Genomic DNA, 13,857 nt, shown 5'->3' with positions numbered 1-13,857 from the left:
TAGAATTTGCAGTTGGTTGTCAAAACAAGCAGCAACTGGGTGCTCCCCAAAATGTGACAGTACATGCAATGTACTTCAATGTAAACAAAATTAACAGTGAACAAGACAAAAACTGGGAATTGAGGTCCAGTCATAAAGGAACTCCTGTCACTTGTCATTCTAGAGTCCTTGTGTCATTAGATAGCAGGGCACCGCAAGCAATAAAGATCCCAGATACGTACAACAGGGCTGAGGAGGCCAGAGAAAGGTCCAGTGGACTCAGTGAAATGGAGTGCAACCCTCAAATGCATGAGGACAAAGTGAGACTCAAGGGGATCTTGTATTATCTCTCACACTTTCTTTAAAAGGTAAGAATCAGCTCATCCTACACAGCAGCAATTGGACATTTGTGCAATCCGTTCACCTCTTCTCTGCGTAAGGCCCAGCAAACCACTGTCATGCCAGCAGGATATTCCGAGCAGAGAAGGGTCCTTCCATTTCATTGTGATTGAGCATCTGGCCAGGATGCGGCAGGTCCAGCAATCTGCCCAATACCATGCCAGACTTAGGATGCTTGTGTAATCCAAGTTTAGCACTCTAAGCTGTATACCTCATGATGGCCAGTACAGATCTCCCTCAAATTCCCACTCACAATGGGGCATTCCCAGAACTTGTGGTTAATGGTCACATCAGGCACGAGGCAGCGAAGACACCATACCACTTTGACTTGAGTAACTTTTAATGAACTCTAGAGTTCACATATCTCTGCATGGGAAACACTGTTGTGTAATAAGTCAGAACTGGTTTTGGATCTCTTGATGACATGAGGGCTCTAAGCAGAAACGTCAGTGGGTGGTCTACAACCCTGACAATCTTTCAGCAACAGGTTAGTGTAATGCCAACGTGTAAGTAACAGAATACAAAGTACTTCTATATTATTGTAACATAACAGTTTTGTGCATTGCATTTAAGGCCAGGATCAGTGAAGAGGAAGTGATTTAAACTCTCACCTTGACTAGTGCTCCCAACAATACCCAAGTCCTGGAGAAATGTTCTGGCGGCATGCTATAATACTCATTTGTCCAAATGGTTTCACAGCAAAATAATGAAGAAAGCAACCATGCACTTGGAAGGAAGGTTAACATGTACATCAATATGGGAATTTAAAAGTTATTACTAAGAGATTTTGTAGAACTACACACAGTAGGTCCTCATTACGATCAACATTATTCAGACTCAAACCAATTTGCAAAACTGTGTTTATTAATACTGGCAAACATTATAAATACTATTTTTTTTGTATTAAAACAAGTGCATTTTTTTTAACAAAAACATTGATTCAGAGAGAGACTCATGCATGGAAGCAAAACCCTTTTACAAATGAGCCCCTGAATAAAATAGGTTAAACATTTTTAAAACTAGGTACCATGAACTGGTGATAAGTATTTACAAATACATACTATTTTTAAGAAACTTATGTACACATTTTTCATTTCTTTGACAATACAGCTGACTCGCGAACATGCAAAAATGCAGCAGAAAGCATTTTAAAGTTGAGCTCCAAATAAAAGGTATACTTTGAATAAACCATCATGTTCTGAGGTAAAGCAACTGCTGTTGTCACTGGCAAAGATTTGCAAAAGATAAATGCACAATTATTTGCAATTGCTACAATAGTACTTTCGGCTGGATGCATAAGTACTCACCAACAATACTCAGAAAATACTAAAAAAGCGAAATGGCATCAAACAGTAGGTCCTCCACCACAACTATTATAAGAAAACAAGCAAAATAAATTCATCAATAGATTGAGAGAAACAGTGAATCCATTTTCCAAGGGCTTCCCATAATGAATGCATGAAAGCAAGCAATTTACATTTTTCCTAAATGGACATCTGTTATTGTTTGGGGAGCAGCGCTCTGGTCTTGGAAACTTTCTAAAGGAAATTCACGTTTACGCAAAGTCTGGTTACAATTTGAGGTCTACAGAAAAGGCAATTCAGGAAAATTTAAAAAATTTGTATTCCAAAAATGGAAATCCTTTTTGTATATTAGGAAAACAAATCTGTTTGTGGTACTTCTATTGACAGCTAATGAACTAACAAGCCAATAAATAGATAAGAATTAGTGCATGAATCAAAATGGTGTCCCCCTTTGCAACTGAAATGAATGAATAGTTTGCACAAACACATTAATGTATAGGTGAAACATGCAACTTCGTTTTTAAAATACTGCTACTATTTTGCATAGAAAAATCTCAGAACATTGCCTATATTATTAAAATACTGCTACTATTTTGCATAGAAAAATCTCAGAACATTGCCTATGTTAACTTTGTGGAAAGAGGCATTCTAATTATTTGCTCCAGACAGTAATAATTTTTTTTGTAATTAAAGCTTCACGATATTTTCAAATAGGAGTAGAATCCCCAGTACTGGAATTCTGCGAATTACAACTAAATTGCAAGCTAGCCTCAAACACAGAAGATCAGATGGCTCATTCCCGGTCCACATGAATCTAACAGCCCATCCAGTAAAGTCATGCGAAGTACTTAATAAAGGCACGGTTAATGTGCCAATCATCCTGCATACACACCCTGCAATACACAATGCAGCCCACTGTGCATTAGCCCCCTTTTCTAGGTATGCAAATTCAGGATCTGCAGTTATTGGGCCACATGAAAGCTGCCAAGCATTACCTGGCAAAATTCACGCAGGAAAATGCCTTCAGGGAGCAGTATTAACACAAGGTATTAAAATGAGCCCCTAATCCTGCCAAATGAATTCCAGAAACCATACTATTGTATGGAGCCTCTCCAGTGAAACATACACTTTTTATAACAGGAGCACTTGCTGTTAAGTTAATATTTTAATCTTCAAAACTCCAATGGAAAAGACAAGTTGGGTCCAGAAAGTTAGACATTTAGAGGTATATGCCTATGTGTGCACATTTTTGACTTTCAAAGAATTCTGCAAGAATTTAGACAGTACTCCAAAGAAGCGTCAGCACCTTCTATTATTCACATGCAGTTGTTTCTACAAAGACATAGATTTGTGGGCCCAGGAATATTATGCATAAAAGTGCAATTACTTTAAAACTTTTTTTTATTTCTCCTTTGGAAAATATTAGGCCCTTGAGAAACACATTCCCCAACATCTCGGACAATTTTGAGTGTTCCTCTAATGCCAACCCAGCTACAGACTTCTCTCCTGTCACTGATTAGAAAAGGTTCCGACCTTGGCAAAAAGCCTGCTTAAAGTCTGTGAATATATAAAACTATCAAGGTTTGTGGGTGTTCAATTACTGGGCCTGTTAACATGCCCTAGAATGCCCATCTTATTCTCCTGGGAGCAGATTCCCCCACAAAGATGATCCCAATTCCATGTTTGTGAATCAGCGATGTGAATATGCATCCTTTTTGTCCATTAGGTGAGCACATTTATGTGAATCTGGCCAAGGTCAGAGACTTGGAGCCGGATTTAGAGTATGACGAACAAGTTTACCACCACAAATGTGATGGCTATCCCGTCTGCTTTGACACAAGTGCATTATATCTAATGTATTTTGTAATAAGGTGGATGGAACATAAGTCACATTTGCAAAGGTGTACCCTTCCGCTAAACTCTAAATCAGGCCCTTACTTAACCTAGAGCATTGTGCATACTAAACTGAATATCTTCTAGACATGCGAGTGAATATTAGATTGTAAAACTTACTAAAAACACAGAAAAGAAGCCTTCTGTTTTCATCAGCAGCAAACACCTACCAGATTACACAACTGCCAGGATAGAGATAAATCTTATGTTACTGGAGTTTATTGTGATGATGTTTTAAGTTTTTTACGTAAAGTCGGCTTCTCCACTGGCAACCAGCAACTATCAACTCATTCTACATTGGCTGTCTGAAACACATCCAATGGAAAATAATTTGGGTCAAAAATTACAAGACATGTGTAACCAGACGGTAAAAGGAAGGGTTATAACTTTGAGCCGTTCGATCGAAGTTTCAGCAGCACGCCCTATGCATACTGAAGAGTACTGAGAGAAAAGGCCCTAAAAAAGTGCCCAACACCCTCTCAGCGGTAGTGGTGAAAATTGACAGTCAATGAGTTTTTAGAAAAGAGAAAGGGATCATTTCTTAGCACTACGATAGTTTTAGATAGCTAAATACGCAAAATGTGTTTGCATCAACATGTATTGGTTGGTAGTAGTCTAATGAATACATACAAGGGCTACTACACACCAATGCCACCAAATACCATTTCTGCAATGAAGATACAGGTTTGACTTCTCAAAGTGACACCTGCTTCGCAAACCCTGTTTCCAATGCTTCCAATATATGTGGTGGATGCCACTTGCAGGCCCATTCCATTTGCACTATACAGATATATATCTGTTATATGTGTTTGCCAATGAGAAAGTCCAGATAGCAGCTGAGTGGGACCCACACAAATACTCTGGTATATTTTTGTCATTGACATGGTAAACTTCTTCCCACTAGAGTAGATACAATTCTCTGACATAAACGTATAAAAAAAACGCAGGTACCACTCATCTACAGTTTTTAAACACTGTCCAAAGTCAAGTAACTGTAAGATTTTAAAAATGTGCCACAAATATCTTTTTAATAGCGGGTCCTTTATTAGAGCGGGAAAATACAGAAGACTCCTTGCAAAAACAAAAAGGTTTTCTTGCACGTTAAGAATAAGTCAGTAGGTTTTAGGTAGAAAAAGCAACAGACAACATATTTAACTCTTCCAAATAACCTGTCTGAAAGCATGGCATTAAGAAGGTAATTCAAGTTTTGAATTGCATAGTTGGCATGCCTTTTACTACTAAAGCCACTGTTCCTTCGGTCTGAACTGAAAAAACGGCAGTCCACTCTAATTTTAGAAAGCATTACAATAATCTTCAAGCACAATCTTGTTTATGCCTAGGCCAGTCATAACATGAAAGTCAAATGTGGCCTCTATGCAGTGCAGCTGAAAACAACACCTGTAAGTTAAAGCCTAAAACAACACTGTTTTTCTTTGAACGTGCCGGTCTATTCAGCACAGTAGAGGTAATTTAACATGGATGACTCCAGAGTCAGGATTGTTTTTATGGACTAACTTACTTGTTCTGCAAGAATGCACAAAGTTTCATAGCCACAAGGATGCAAGTATTTTCACACTGGTATGTTTAGTGTAAGGGGCCTTATAAGGAAGTAAGTGCCCAGCATAAAACAAAATACCAAAGCAAGTAACTCCATATATTCAACTAACACAAATGTGTGTAATTCCATCCGGATACATTCTTCCTCTCAAACATAAAATAGAAATGGTCACCAAGAAAGCAGAAGCTATGCAAAAGCACCTCTCAGTATCAGGAAACACTAACTATCTACATAACCAAGAAACCTGCACAAACAGGATTAGCTTGTTTGCAAAGATTAAACAGGGGCTTTGTCCCACATGGTGGTCAGGCTTTCACATGAGAACATTGTGTTTTCATTCTCTCATAAACAATGGTAAGCTTCTGGGTGGTCTTTTGGTGCAGAGAAAAACAAAAAATATTCATTCTCTATACATTCCCCAAAACGTACCTTAATGCAGACTGTGGGGAAAGGCTTGTGCACATAAGTGTGTGCATAAAATGGGGGCAACAACAAGTGTCATATTCGAATTACTACACAAGAGGGGATCACTTTTCTACTCAAGGTGAGTCATCTAACTAGATGGAATGATTTAAGAATGTGAGATGGGCTCTGCAGCAACTCCCGCGAGGTTCCTTCGCATGTAGAAGGCGTTTAATACATGGAAGTATCTCCTGGGAAAACTTTGGATCAAGCAATAAAAAAAATTCTAAAAAGTCAAACACAGCAAATTGTGAACACAGAAACTGGACAGCTGGGCACCATGCAGAATCTGTGTGTTAGGAATAATTATTTTAATTGGCTGCCTGGGTGGGTCTATCACATCATTACATTATACACCATTCTGACAATCAGCTGCACTGTGATGGTCTAACCTCACCAATAGATTACATTACTTCTACTGCAGTACTCTTTTATATGTATCCCCTAGCAATATAGGAACCAAGGCACTTTTTATTGGGAAATCATATCTTAAGCCATCGTTTAGTCTCTGAAACATCCATGTACCACAAACCCCGAGTTCAACAGCATAGTACAATTTTTTTACACCAATCAACTGACAACAGAAAATAACTGTAGACTTTAAAAGGTTAACAAAAACAAAGAAACACACACATATGTGGTGCAAAAAAAAAAAACAGCACGTCAGAAAGAGCACCTTAGCTTTATGGATCTAGAATACTGCCATGACCTACTTCTCACACTATTGCCTCAGGATGTCAAACTTAGTTTCCGGATAATTATCTTCTAGTTAAACTTGAAAGTGGTACTTAAATTATGAGGACCTGAAGACATTGCAGACACCACAACCCACATCTTTGTAACACCCCCCTCCCCCCCCCCCCCGTTCAACTCAAGGTATTTTCTGTGAGGTAATTTGTAACACTGTAGTATTGTTGAAACACTTTCGACTGCAATACATAGACATTTCAAGTTAGCTCACTGCCATCAATACGGAGTCAAAATGTCTGCGAGTCAGAACAAAAGGTTTGACAGTTGAAATCACTGCCCGAAATAAAGTGCTATTTCTTTCAATTATACAATGTACAAATTATTTTTCATTTCTGTGATCAATTATTGCACAAAACTTAACAAAATTCAGAAATTACATTCATCAATATACTCAATTGTAAAACAAAATCTACTACTCAAATAATATACAACATTGTAGCACTTGCAAATTTTAATAGCACCCTGCAATACCTTCCACGGTGAGGAGTTAGTTCAAGGTACTCCAGAACTGTATAATGCACAATTGTACCCAAGCACAGTGACATGTGGGTCCCTGAAAACGATTCCTTTGGTATTAAAAGCGTTATATAAACATACTATGACAAACTAACCGTGAAATAACCTGCAATATCCTCAAACTACAAACCATGAACGTACATTTTAGTATTATTGCTTTGGTTTTTCCATAAAGAAACATACTTCAACCCAGTAAAAAAAATGGCTGGGCTTCAACTCAGAAGGGTGGATCTTCTAAGTTGCAACGTATGGCCCGTATCCGATCCAAGCAAAGGCAATTTTTACGCACAATATTGGGCATACAGCGTAGTATTTTGCTATCACGCTTTTTATATCAATCATGTCATTATGATCTGCTAGTTTTCCTTCCTTTGTTTCTTTCGGCCTACATTGCACCAATATTGTGTCAATCATTTTTTATATATACCCAGTGCTTGAAATGGAAAAATAGAAGAACAGGTACTCTGTAAGCTTAAAGCGTTTAAGTCTGACTACATACATTGACATCTACAGATATATGCACAAAAAGTCAGATTTCAACTTTTTAGGCAAACATGAACACACATATATATAAACTGGACGACTGATACATCTAGTGGGGCTACCTACAGGTTTCAATGAAGAATCATCCCAAATACTCTTCAGAAAAACAATAAAAACATTCTCATCCTGCATCTGCCCATGCCTGCTCCCCCTTGCATCCGTTCCGTCACTCAGAAGTGCACAAACATCATGATCTCTCAAGTTGTGTGTATATAAAGACGCACTTCACGACTGCCTTTTGTAGGTGGCCACGCCAGTTTTATCACTTGCCCAATGTGCACCCCTCCCCCAAAAATTGCTTCTAGAGACGCAGCTGTGTGCATCACATGCCAATACGTTGTACTGTTGCTTTTCCATAGGCTCGTTTATACCAATGAATGCTTATGAAAACGTGATGCAATGTCATTTTTCCTTGCGTTCTCCTGGTCCTTGAAAAGCACGTGGCAGCACGTGACTTAAGTTATTTTTCCTTCAATGCTTCTTTGTTCGAAAATTGGCATTCAAAGCCATGCTGCCCGATGGTACTCGTTATATTTCCCTCTCATAAGTGTCTACCTAGCAATCAACGTTGTGCCATGTGCTTAACATAAGAATGTACGTAACTGCTGCGCTATTTTCGTTTGCTTCTTTAAGTGCCTTTGCCACACGTCAAACTTACTTTCCTTTATCCCAAATTATTCCTGGCGTCTCATTCACCATTATGTTGTTTTCCTCAACGTCCTTTTGGTCCAAAATGTTAGTTCCTTTGCCCTATTTGTGCTATTTTTTTGCTCTCTCGTGAATGCCCCTTAGCTGGTGATAACGTGACTTATTTTTCGGCAACCTCTACTGATAAGTGCATGCTTTGAGTGTCAGTACCTAGAAATCTAATCCAAACAGTCCAAAGGATGGAGAGCAACCATATATGCGAGGCTGGCATCCGAATCGACAAGCAAGTTGACAAAAGGAGCCTTAGAGTGCACCCAAGCACTTTTTAAAGCCTCTCTTTGGTGTGCCATTCGAGAGCTTCTCAGCTGGTGCTAGTATGATGGCACCTAGGAGGGAGTTTTGGTAAATATCGCTGATGACTGAGGGCTTCGAGTACCTGAGGAATCCGAGACCATGTGTCCAGGAGCCGGAGGGCAGCCATCTCGAGGAGACTATCGTCAAAGTCGGCCAGCAAGTTGACAGGGGATGCCTCCTTAAGGGCCCTGGGTAGGGCCAGCACCTCGGGCACGTTGCTGTTACCCATGAAGAAGTGCATAAGAGCCCGCCTCTGCAAGGCCCGACTGAGGAAGAGTACGAAGTCCTCCAGCCTCTCCAGAAGGGAGGCTTCAGCCCATCCCTGGAAAGAGCCTCGAAGCAGCAGGTAGAAAAGGACGGTCTTGAGAGTGTATGAGGAGAGGGCAGACGTTAACTGTGCGGAGAGGTGCCCCTCAATGGCCTGGCAGGTCAAGTCCCTCACCCCCTTCATGATTTGCAAGCACTTGAGATGACAGGAGTCGGCGGGGGCCTGCTCCCGGGCCCAGCCTAGCAGCTTCTGCTCCAGCCTGGAGAGGTTGAGGTCCCAGCGGGCTTGAGAAGGTCTCGAGTGGGCGGGGAGGAAAAGGCCCTGTGGCCATGGCTGCACGGTGAGGAAGAGACCCTCGCCCAGGCCCACTGCCGGGATGAGGCGGACGGCCATGGAGAGGTGGCAGCACACGTAGTCGGAGCGGGGCAGGATGTGCAGGGTGAGGCGGTGCTGCTCGGGCCCGGCCGTCAGGCGGATGTGGCAGCGCTCCTCAAACTGGAAGCGGATCAGGCCCAGGCACCGCTGCATCCGCTGCTGGAACCAGCGCAGGACCAGGGCCGGGCACAGCAGGGGCGTCCCGTTCGAGGTGGGCGAGCAGAAGGCCGCGCAGAAGTGTCCGTGCGCTGAGGCGGCCTCGGGCCTGCGCGGGGCGGGGCTGAGTCTGCACAGTATCCCGTCTGGCCCCCGCTGCAGCTCGGCTACCAGCCCCGGGGGCAGCCGCAGCGGCACCAGGACGTCGAAGCCGTCGGGGCTGCACACCTTGTGCTGCTCGTAGGCGCTGCCCACGGTCACGAAGTCCCCGCGCAGGCCCAGCCCGGGCTCCTGCGGCCGCGCCTTGCCCGCCCGGAGCAGCGCGCCCACCACCTGCCGCACGTGGGCCTTGCTGTGCCCCAGGAGGTGCGGGGAGAGCCGCAGGCGCTGCTCATAGTAGGCCTCCAGCAGGGCCCTCCGGGCTGCCGGCGGGTAAACGGCGGGGGCGGGCTGAGGTGGTCGCGGTGGTGGCGCCGGGGCCCTGGACGTCGGGGGCCCGCAGTGGCGGAGCAGCAGGTAGCAGAGCAGGAGCAGGGCCGAGACCCCCAGCAGAGGGAAGGAGGAGCCGGCGGCCGCGGGGTCCCGCTCCCCGCCCTGCTTGCGCAGGCCATGCAGCAGGCAGAGGGCCCCGGCGCTCAGGCACAGCACCAGGCTCCAGAAGACGCGCAGGTTCAGGGAGTAGGCTGCGGGCATGGTGCGGTGCCTCGGTGCAGAGGGGCGCGGGGCGGCGGCATGGCAGCCTCGCTCGCGCCGAGAAGGGATCCTCCTTGGTCCTGCGAGGGCGGAGGGTGCAGGGCTGCACAGACGGCGGCGGGCGCTCCCTCCTCCGGCGGCTGCCGAGCTCTGTGGCAGTTTTTGAAACTTCCTCTTCCGCGGGAAAAAAGGCGCCGCGTCACTTATCCCCTGAGCTGGGAGGAAATGCCGAAGTCTGGGACTGGAGAGCAGCCGGAGCTTGTGTCATCCCTCCGGGGAGGGCAGGGGCTGCAGGGGGCGTGGGGAGCCGCCGAGGCTGAACCCCGCCTAGGATGCTCTGCTCACTGTATGTCGTTTATTTACTACTGTGCCAGGCTGTTCGGAGTGTGCTGGGCAGTTCCGCTGCTTGAACTCACTGTAGTTACTTCTTTTTAAAACTCCTTACTTGTTGCCTCTAATACCTCGCGCATTGCTTTATGAAATCGGATTGGGTTGGCAACTTGCCTTGCTAGCTGTTCACATTATCAAACTTTCCATGTAGTAATAGTAAAGCTGGCAGCTGACTTGTGCTGTTCGCTCGTTTATTATATGCTCCAACTTCCGCATCCTCAGCCCTGCGAATCTAACTGATCTACACTCTGCCCTACTCCCTTGGCAGAGCCGTCCCGCATTGAAGTCTCTTCCGCTGCACCTATCTAGATGTAGTCAGAGCCCTGAAATGAGTTTTTTATTTATTTTATGCGTTTTTATATAGCGCGGACTTTCTTTACCGAAGGTGTCAGAGCCCTTCACAATAGAAACAGTTCTGATACATGAGGAGAAAATTACAAGTGAACAAATTACAAAAGCAAACGTTAAGTTACATGAGGCAAAAGTGACAATCGTGAGCAAACAAATACAAGAGGTAGCAAACGGTACATTACAGGAGGAAAAAGTGACGTGTGCAGGTTACACAAGCGTACAAAGTACAAGTAGAGGTATAGTACTGCAATAAATGAATGGCAGACACTCAAACACAAGAACAAACGTTACGTAGGCAATGGTGGCACTTGTGCAAGTATCTAAAGCAAATAAAATGTAAGAGGTAGCAAACAATGTGTTACAGGAGAAAAGTGACGTGTGCATGTTACAAAAGAGTACCAAACACAAGCAGAAGGATAATACTGCAATACATGGCAGACACTCAAACCACAAGAACACACTGGGAAGGCACTTCAATAGTCATGGAGAATAGAATTTTCTATAATGGAAGGTCTTCCTTCAGATAATAGAGAGGGCGTGAATTAAATTTGGGAGTGTATTTGAAGGATGAGAATTTTGAGGTCAGTTTTGAAGGCCTGGGAGGAGGTGGTGGTCCGGAGCTGAGGCGGAAGTGAGTTCCAGATTCATACCGCGTTGTCTGAAAAGGATTGGGCCATCGATCTTTCCTTCTTGAAAGTGGGAGGTTCAAGCAGTACATTTTCCGCATAACGTGCTGGTCTAGAGCCTCCAGAGAGTTTCAGTTTATTCACCAGGTAGCGAGGAAAGGAGGAGTGCAAGGCTTTGTGGGTGAATCAGGCAGACTTGTAGATAGATCTTGCCTTGATGGGAAGCCAGCGGAGGGTGGATAACATGGGTGTGATGTGGTCGTTTCTTTTGGCCCCATAAATGAAAAGAGCTGCTGAATAGAGAACAGATTTAAGGGGGGACAGGTCAAAGTCAAAAATTTGCTTTATTCGGTTAAAAAAAATTAAAACCATCAAAGCACAGAACAGTATTTCATTCAGCAATTAATCATAATTACATAATTTCATACAAACAACTTGCACCACTAAATATGTTACAATGTAACAATACTATACAATTGGCTACACAATAAATAAATAGAATAAAAACAGTTTGTCACCCACAGAACGATCCAAAGTTCATCTAAATACTCATTTCAGTATCAATTTTCAAATGCTAAAAAATGTCCATGCAAGAAGGGGCCTGGCATGGGCGAATTACGATGGCAGTAATTTGTTTCGACATCTGATAGCCCCTGTAATGTAGCTCGTCACACCAAAACAGACCACCGCGGACCCAAGCATTTGTAGATAGGTCAGGGCCGGTCTAACTTGTTCGAAATTACAGCCCCTTAGTAGTGGCACAATACATTTCTTACGATGCAATACATAAAACTTACAAAAAAAGATCATATGGAGCATATTTTGCTCAGAATAATTATCACATGGGCAAGTCCCCAAAGTCCCACTTTTAGCAAAATCTTTTGGAAAAGATAACAACCATGGAAGCATGTTATGCTTAAACCTTAACCCCTTCGACGCTCATGACAGTTACGCCTCTCGTACCCTCATGACGAGCTGAGCTCGTCATGAACCGCGGGTTTTCGCAAAAGTCAGCGCACAGCGGGAAAACGCGTAGAGCGGATGGTGTTAATAGCACAAACAGATGGAACGGCTTATTTATGTAAGTTAAGTACGGCTGGATGTCTCTCCCCATACTTAGCATTACAACATTTCTCACTGAAGGTTTTACCAATTCCTCTCCTTCCCTCTGTAGCTTTAGCCTGTTCAGGAACTGGGACTGTACGGCTTTAATGGCCGTTTTACTTAAGGCCCTAGGATTCGTGAACAGGTCAGGGCTACCCATTGAATCCATTTGGGTCTTAATATAATGGATCCAGGGAATAGCAAAGGCCTTATCTAAGGACAAACAATCTTGAATAATTATTTGATTTAAATTCGGAGCTTGCTGCGCCCATATTCTCAGCCACCCCAGCAACGGGGCCACGGCGATCTGATCTGAGATATAGCCAGCCCCTAAGTCTTCATGTACATTAAAAGTAGCTACAGTTTGAGGGAGCGATAACACTTTTCTTAAAAAGACGTTTTCTATAATTTGGATCTCACTCACATCAGTATAACCCCACACCTCACTCCCATATAACACCATGGGTACACATTATACATTATAGATTTTCATAATAGCCGATAGTGGCTTACAGCCCAGTCGTTTGGCAAAACCTAGCAGGGCACCTGAGGCCCTCGCTAATGTGTTCTTTTTCAATGCGCGCTGCGTAACCCATGACCTTCTGTCATCAAAGACAATCCCCAAATACGGAAAGGTAGGTACTTTGGTGAGCTCCTGCCCTTTACAGAAAAAAGATGCCTTTTTCGCCCGCCCTCCACCTACTGACATAGCATGTGATTTTTTTAAATTGGTTATCAAATCTAAAGAGTCCATAAAATTAATAAAACAATCTAAAAGGGATTGTAAACCTCTTGCCGTTCTTGCCACTAAGACAGCGTCGTCCGCATTTAATAAAGCCGGGATCTTTTTTTGACCAACTCTCGGGATATCTTTACATGCTAGAATTAATGCGTCCCCCAGATTGTTTATGTAGAGCGTAAACAACAAGGGCGCTTAAATGCACCCTTGCCTTACCCCTCGCTTTACTGGCCATGCATCAGTCAGACTCCCATTCTCGTAATAACGGACTGCTGCACTGGTGTTCTCATGAATTTCTGCTAGAAAGGATATCAATACAGGATCCAGCCCCATGTCAAACAGGGAAGTCCAAAGTTTTTGCCGGTTAACAAGGTCAAAAGCAGTGGACAAGTACATAAATGCTAAATGTATGTCCCCCTGCTTTGCGAATGTGTATTTCCCTATGACAAGGTGTAAATTAAGACATTGGCTAGCGGTACCTCTTCCTTTTCTAAACCCATACTGCAGGTCCGAGATGGCAGAGTTCTCTTCCAACCAGTCTGTCAGTCGCTCTAGTACGGCTTTTCCCATTATTTTCGCAGCCGAGTCTAAGAGTGAGATCGGCCTTCTCTCGAACCTTTCTTGAAAATTGGGACAATAACTGCTTTGCCCCAGGAAGCAGGGGGGCCGAATTTGGCAGCTGCATTAAAAACAGAAGTTAAAATCTTTGCCCAGTACTTCGGATCGGAACTATACAAGTCCGCCGGAAC

General features: G+C 43.6%; 1 protein-coding gene across 1 annotated transcript; it reads right to left on the bottom strand.

The window, feature by feature from the left end:
* Positions 1-1,224: 1,224 nt before the first annotated feature.
* On the bottom strand, positions 1,225-10,180 carry ITPRIPL2 (ITPRIP like 2). The gene has a single exon (XM_078665247.1). The coding sequence runs from the start codon at positions 9,896-9,898 to the stop codon at positions 8,414-8,416; it is 1,485 nt and encodes a 494-aa protein (XP_078521373.1). The 5' UTR covers positions 9,899-10,180; the 3' UTR covers positions 1,225-8,413.
* Between the last annotated feature and the right edge of the window lie 3,677 nt (positions 10,181-13,857).

Source organism: Lissotriton helveticus, chromosome 10 (assembly GCF_964261635.1).
Source record: "Lissotriton helveticus chromosome 10, aLisHel1.1, whole genome shotgun sequence".
In the NCBI taxonomy this organism is placed as follows: Eukaryota; Metazoa; Chordata; class Amphibia; order Caudata; family Salamandridae; genus Lissotriton; species Lissotriton helveticus.
This window is presented reverse-complemented; position numbering and strand designations above follow the sequence as displayed.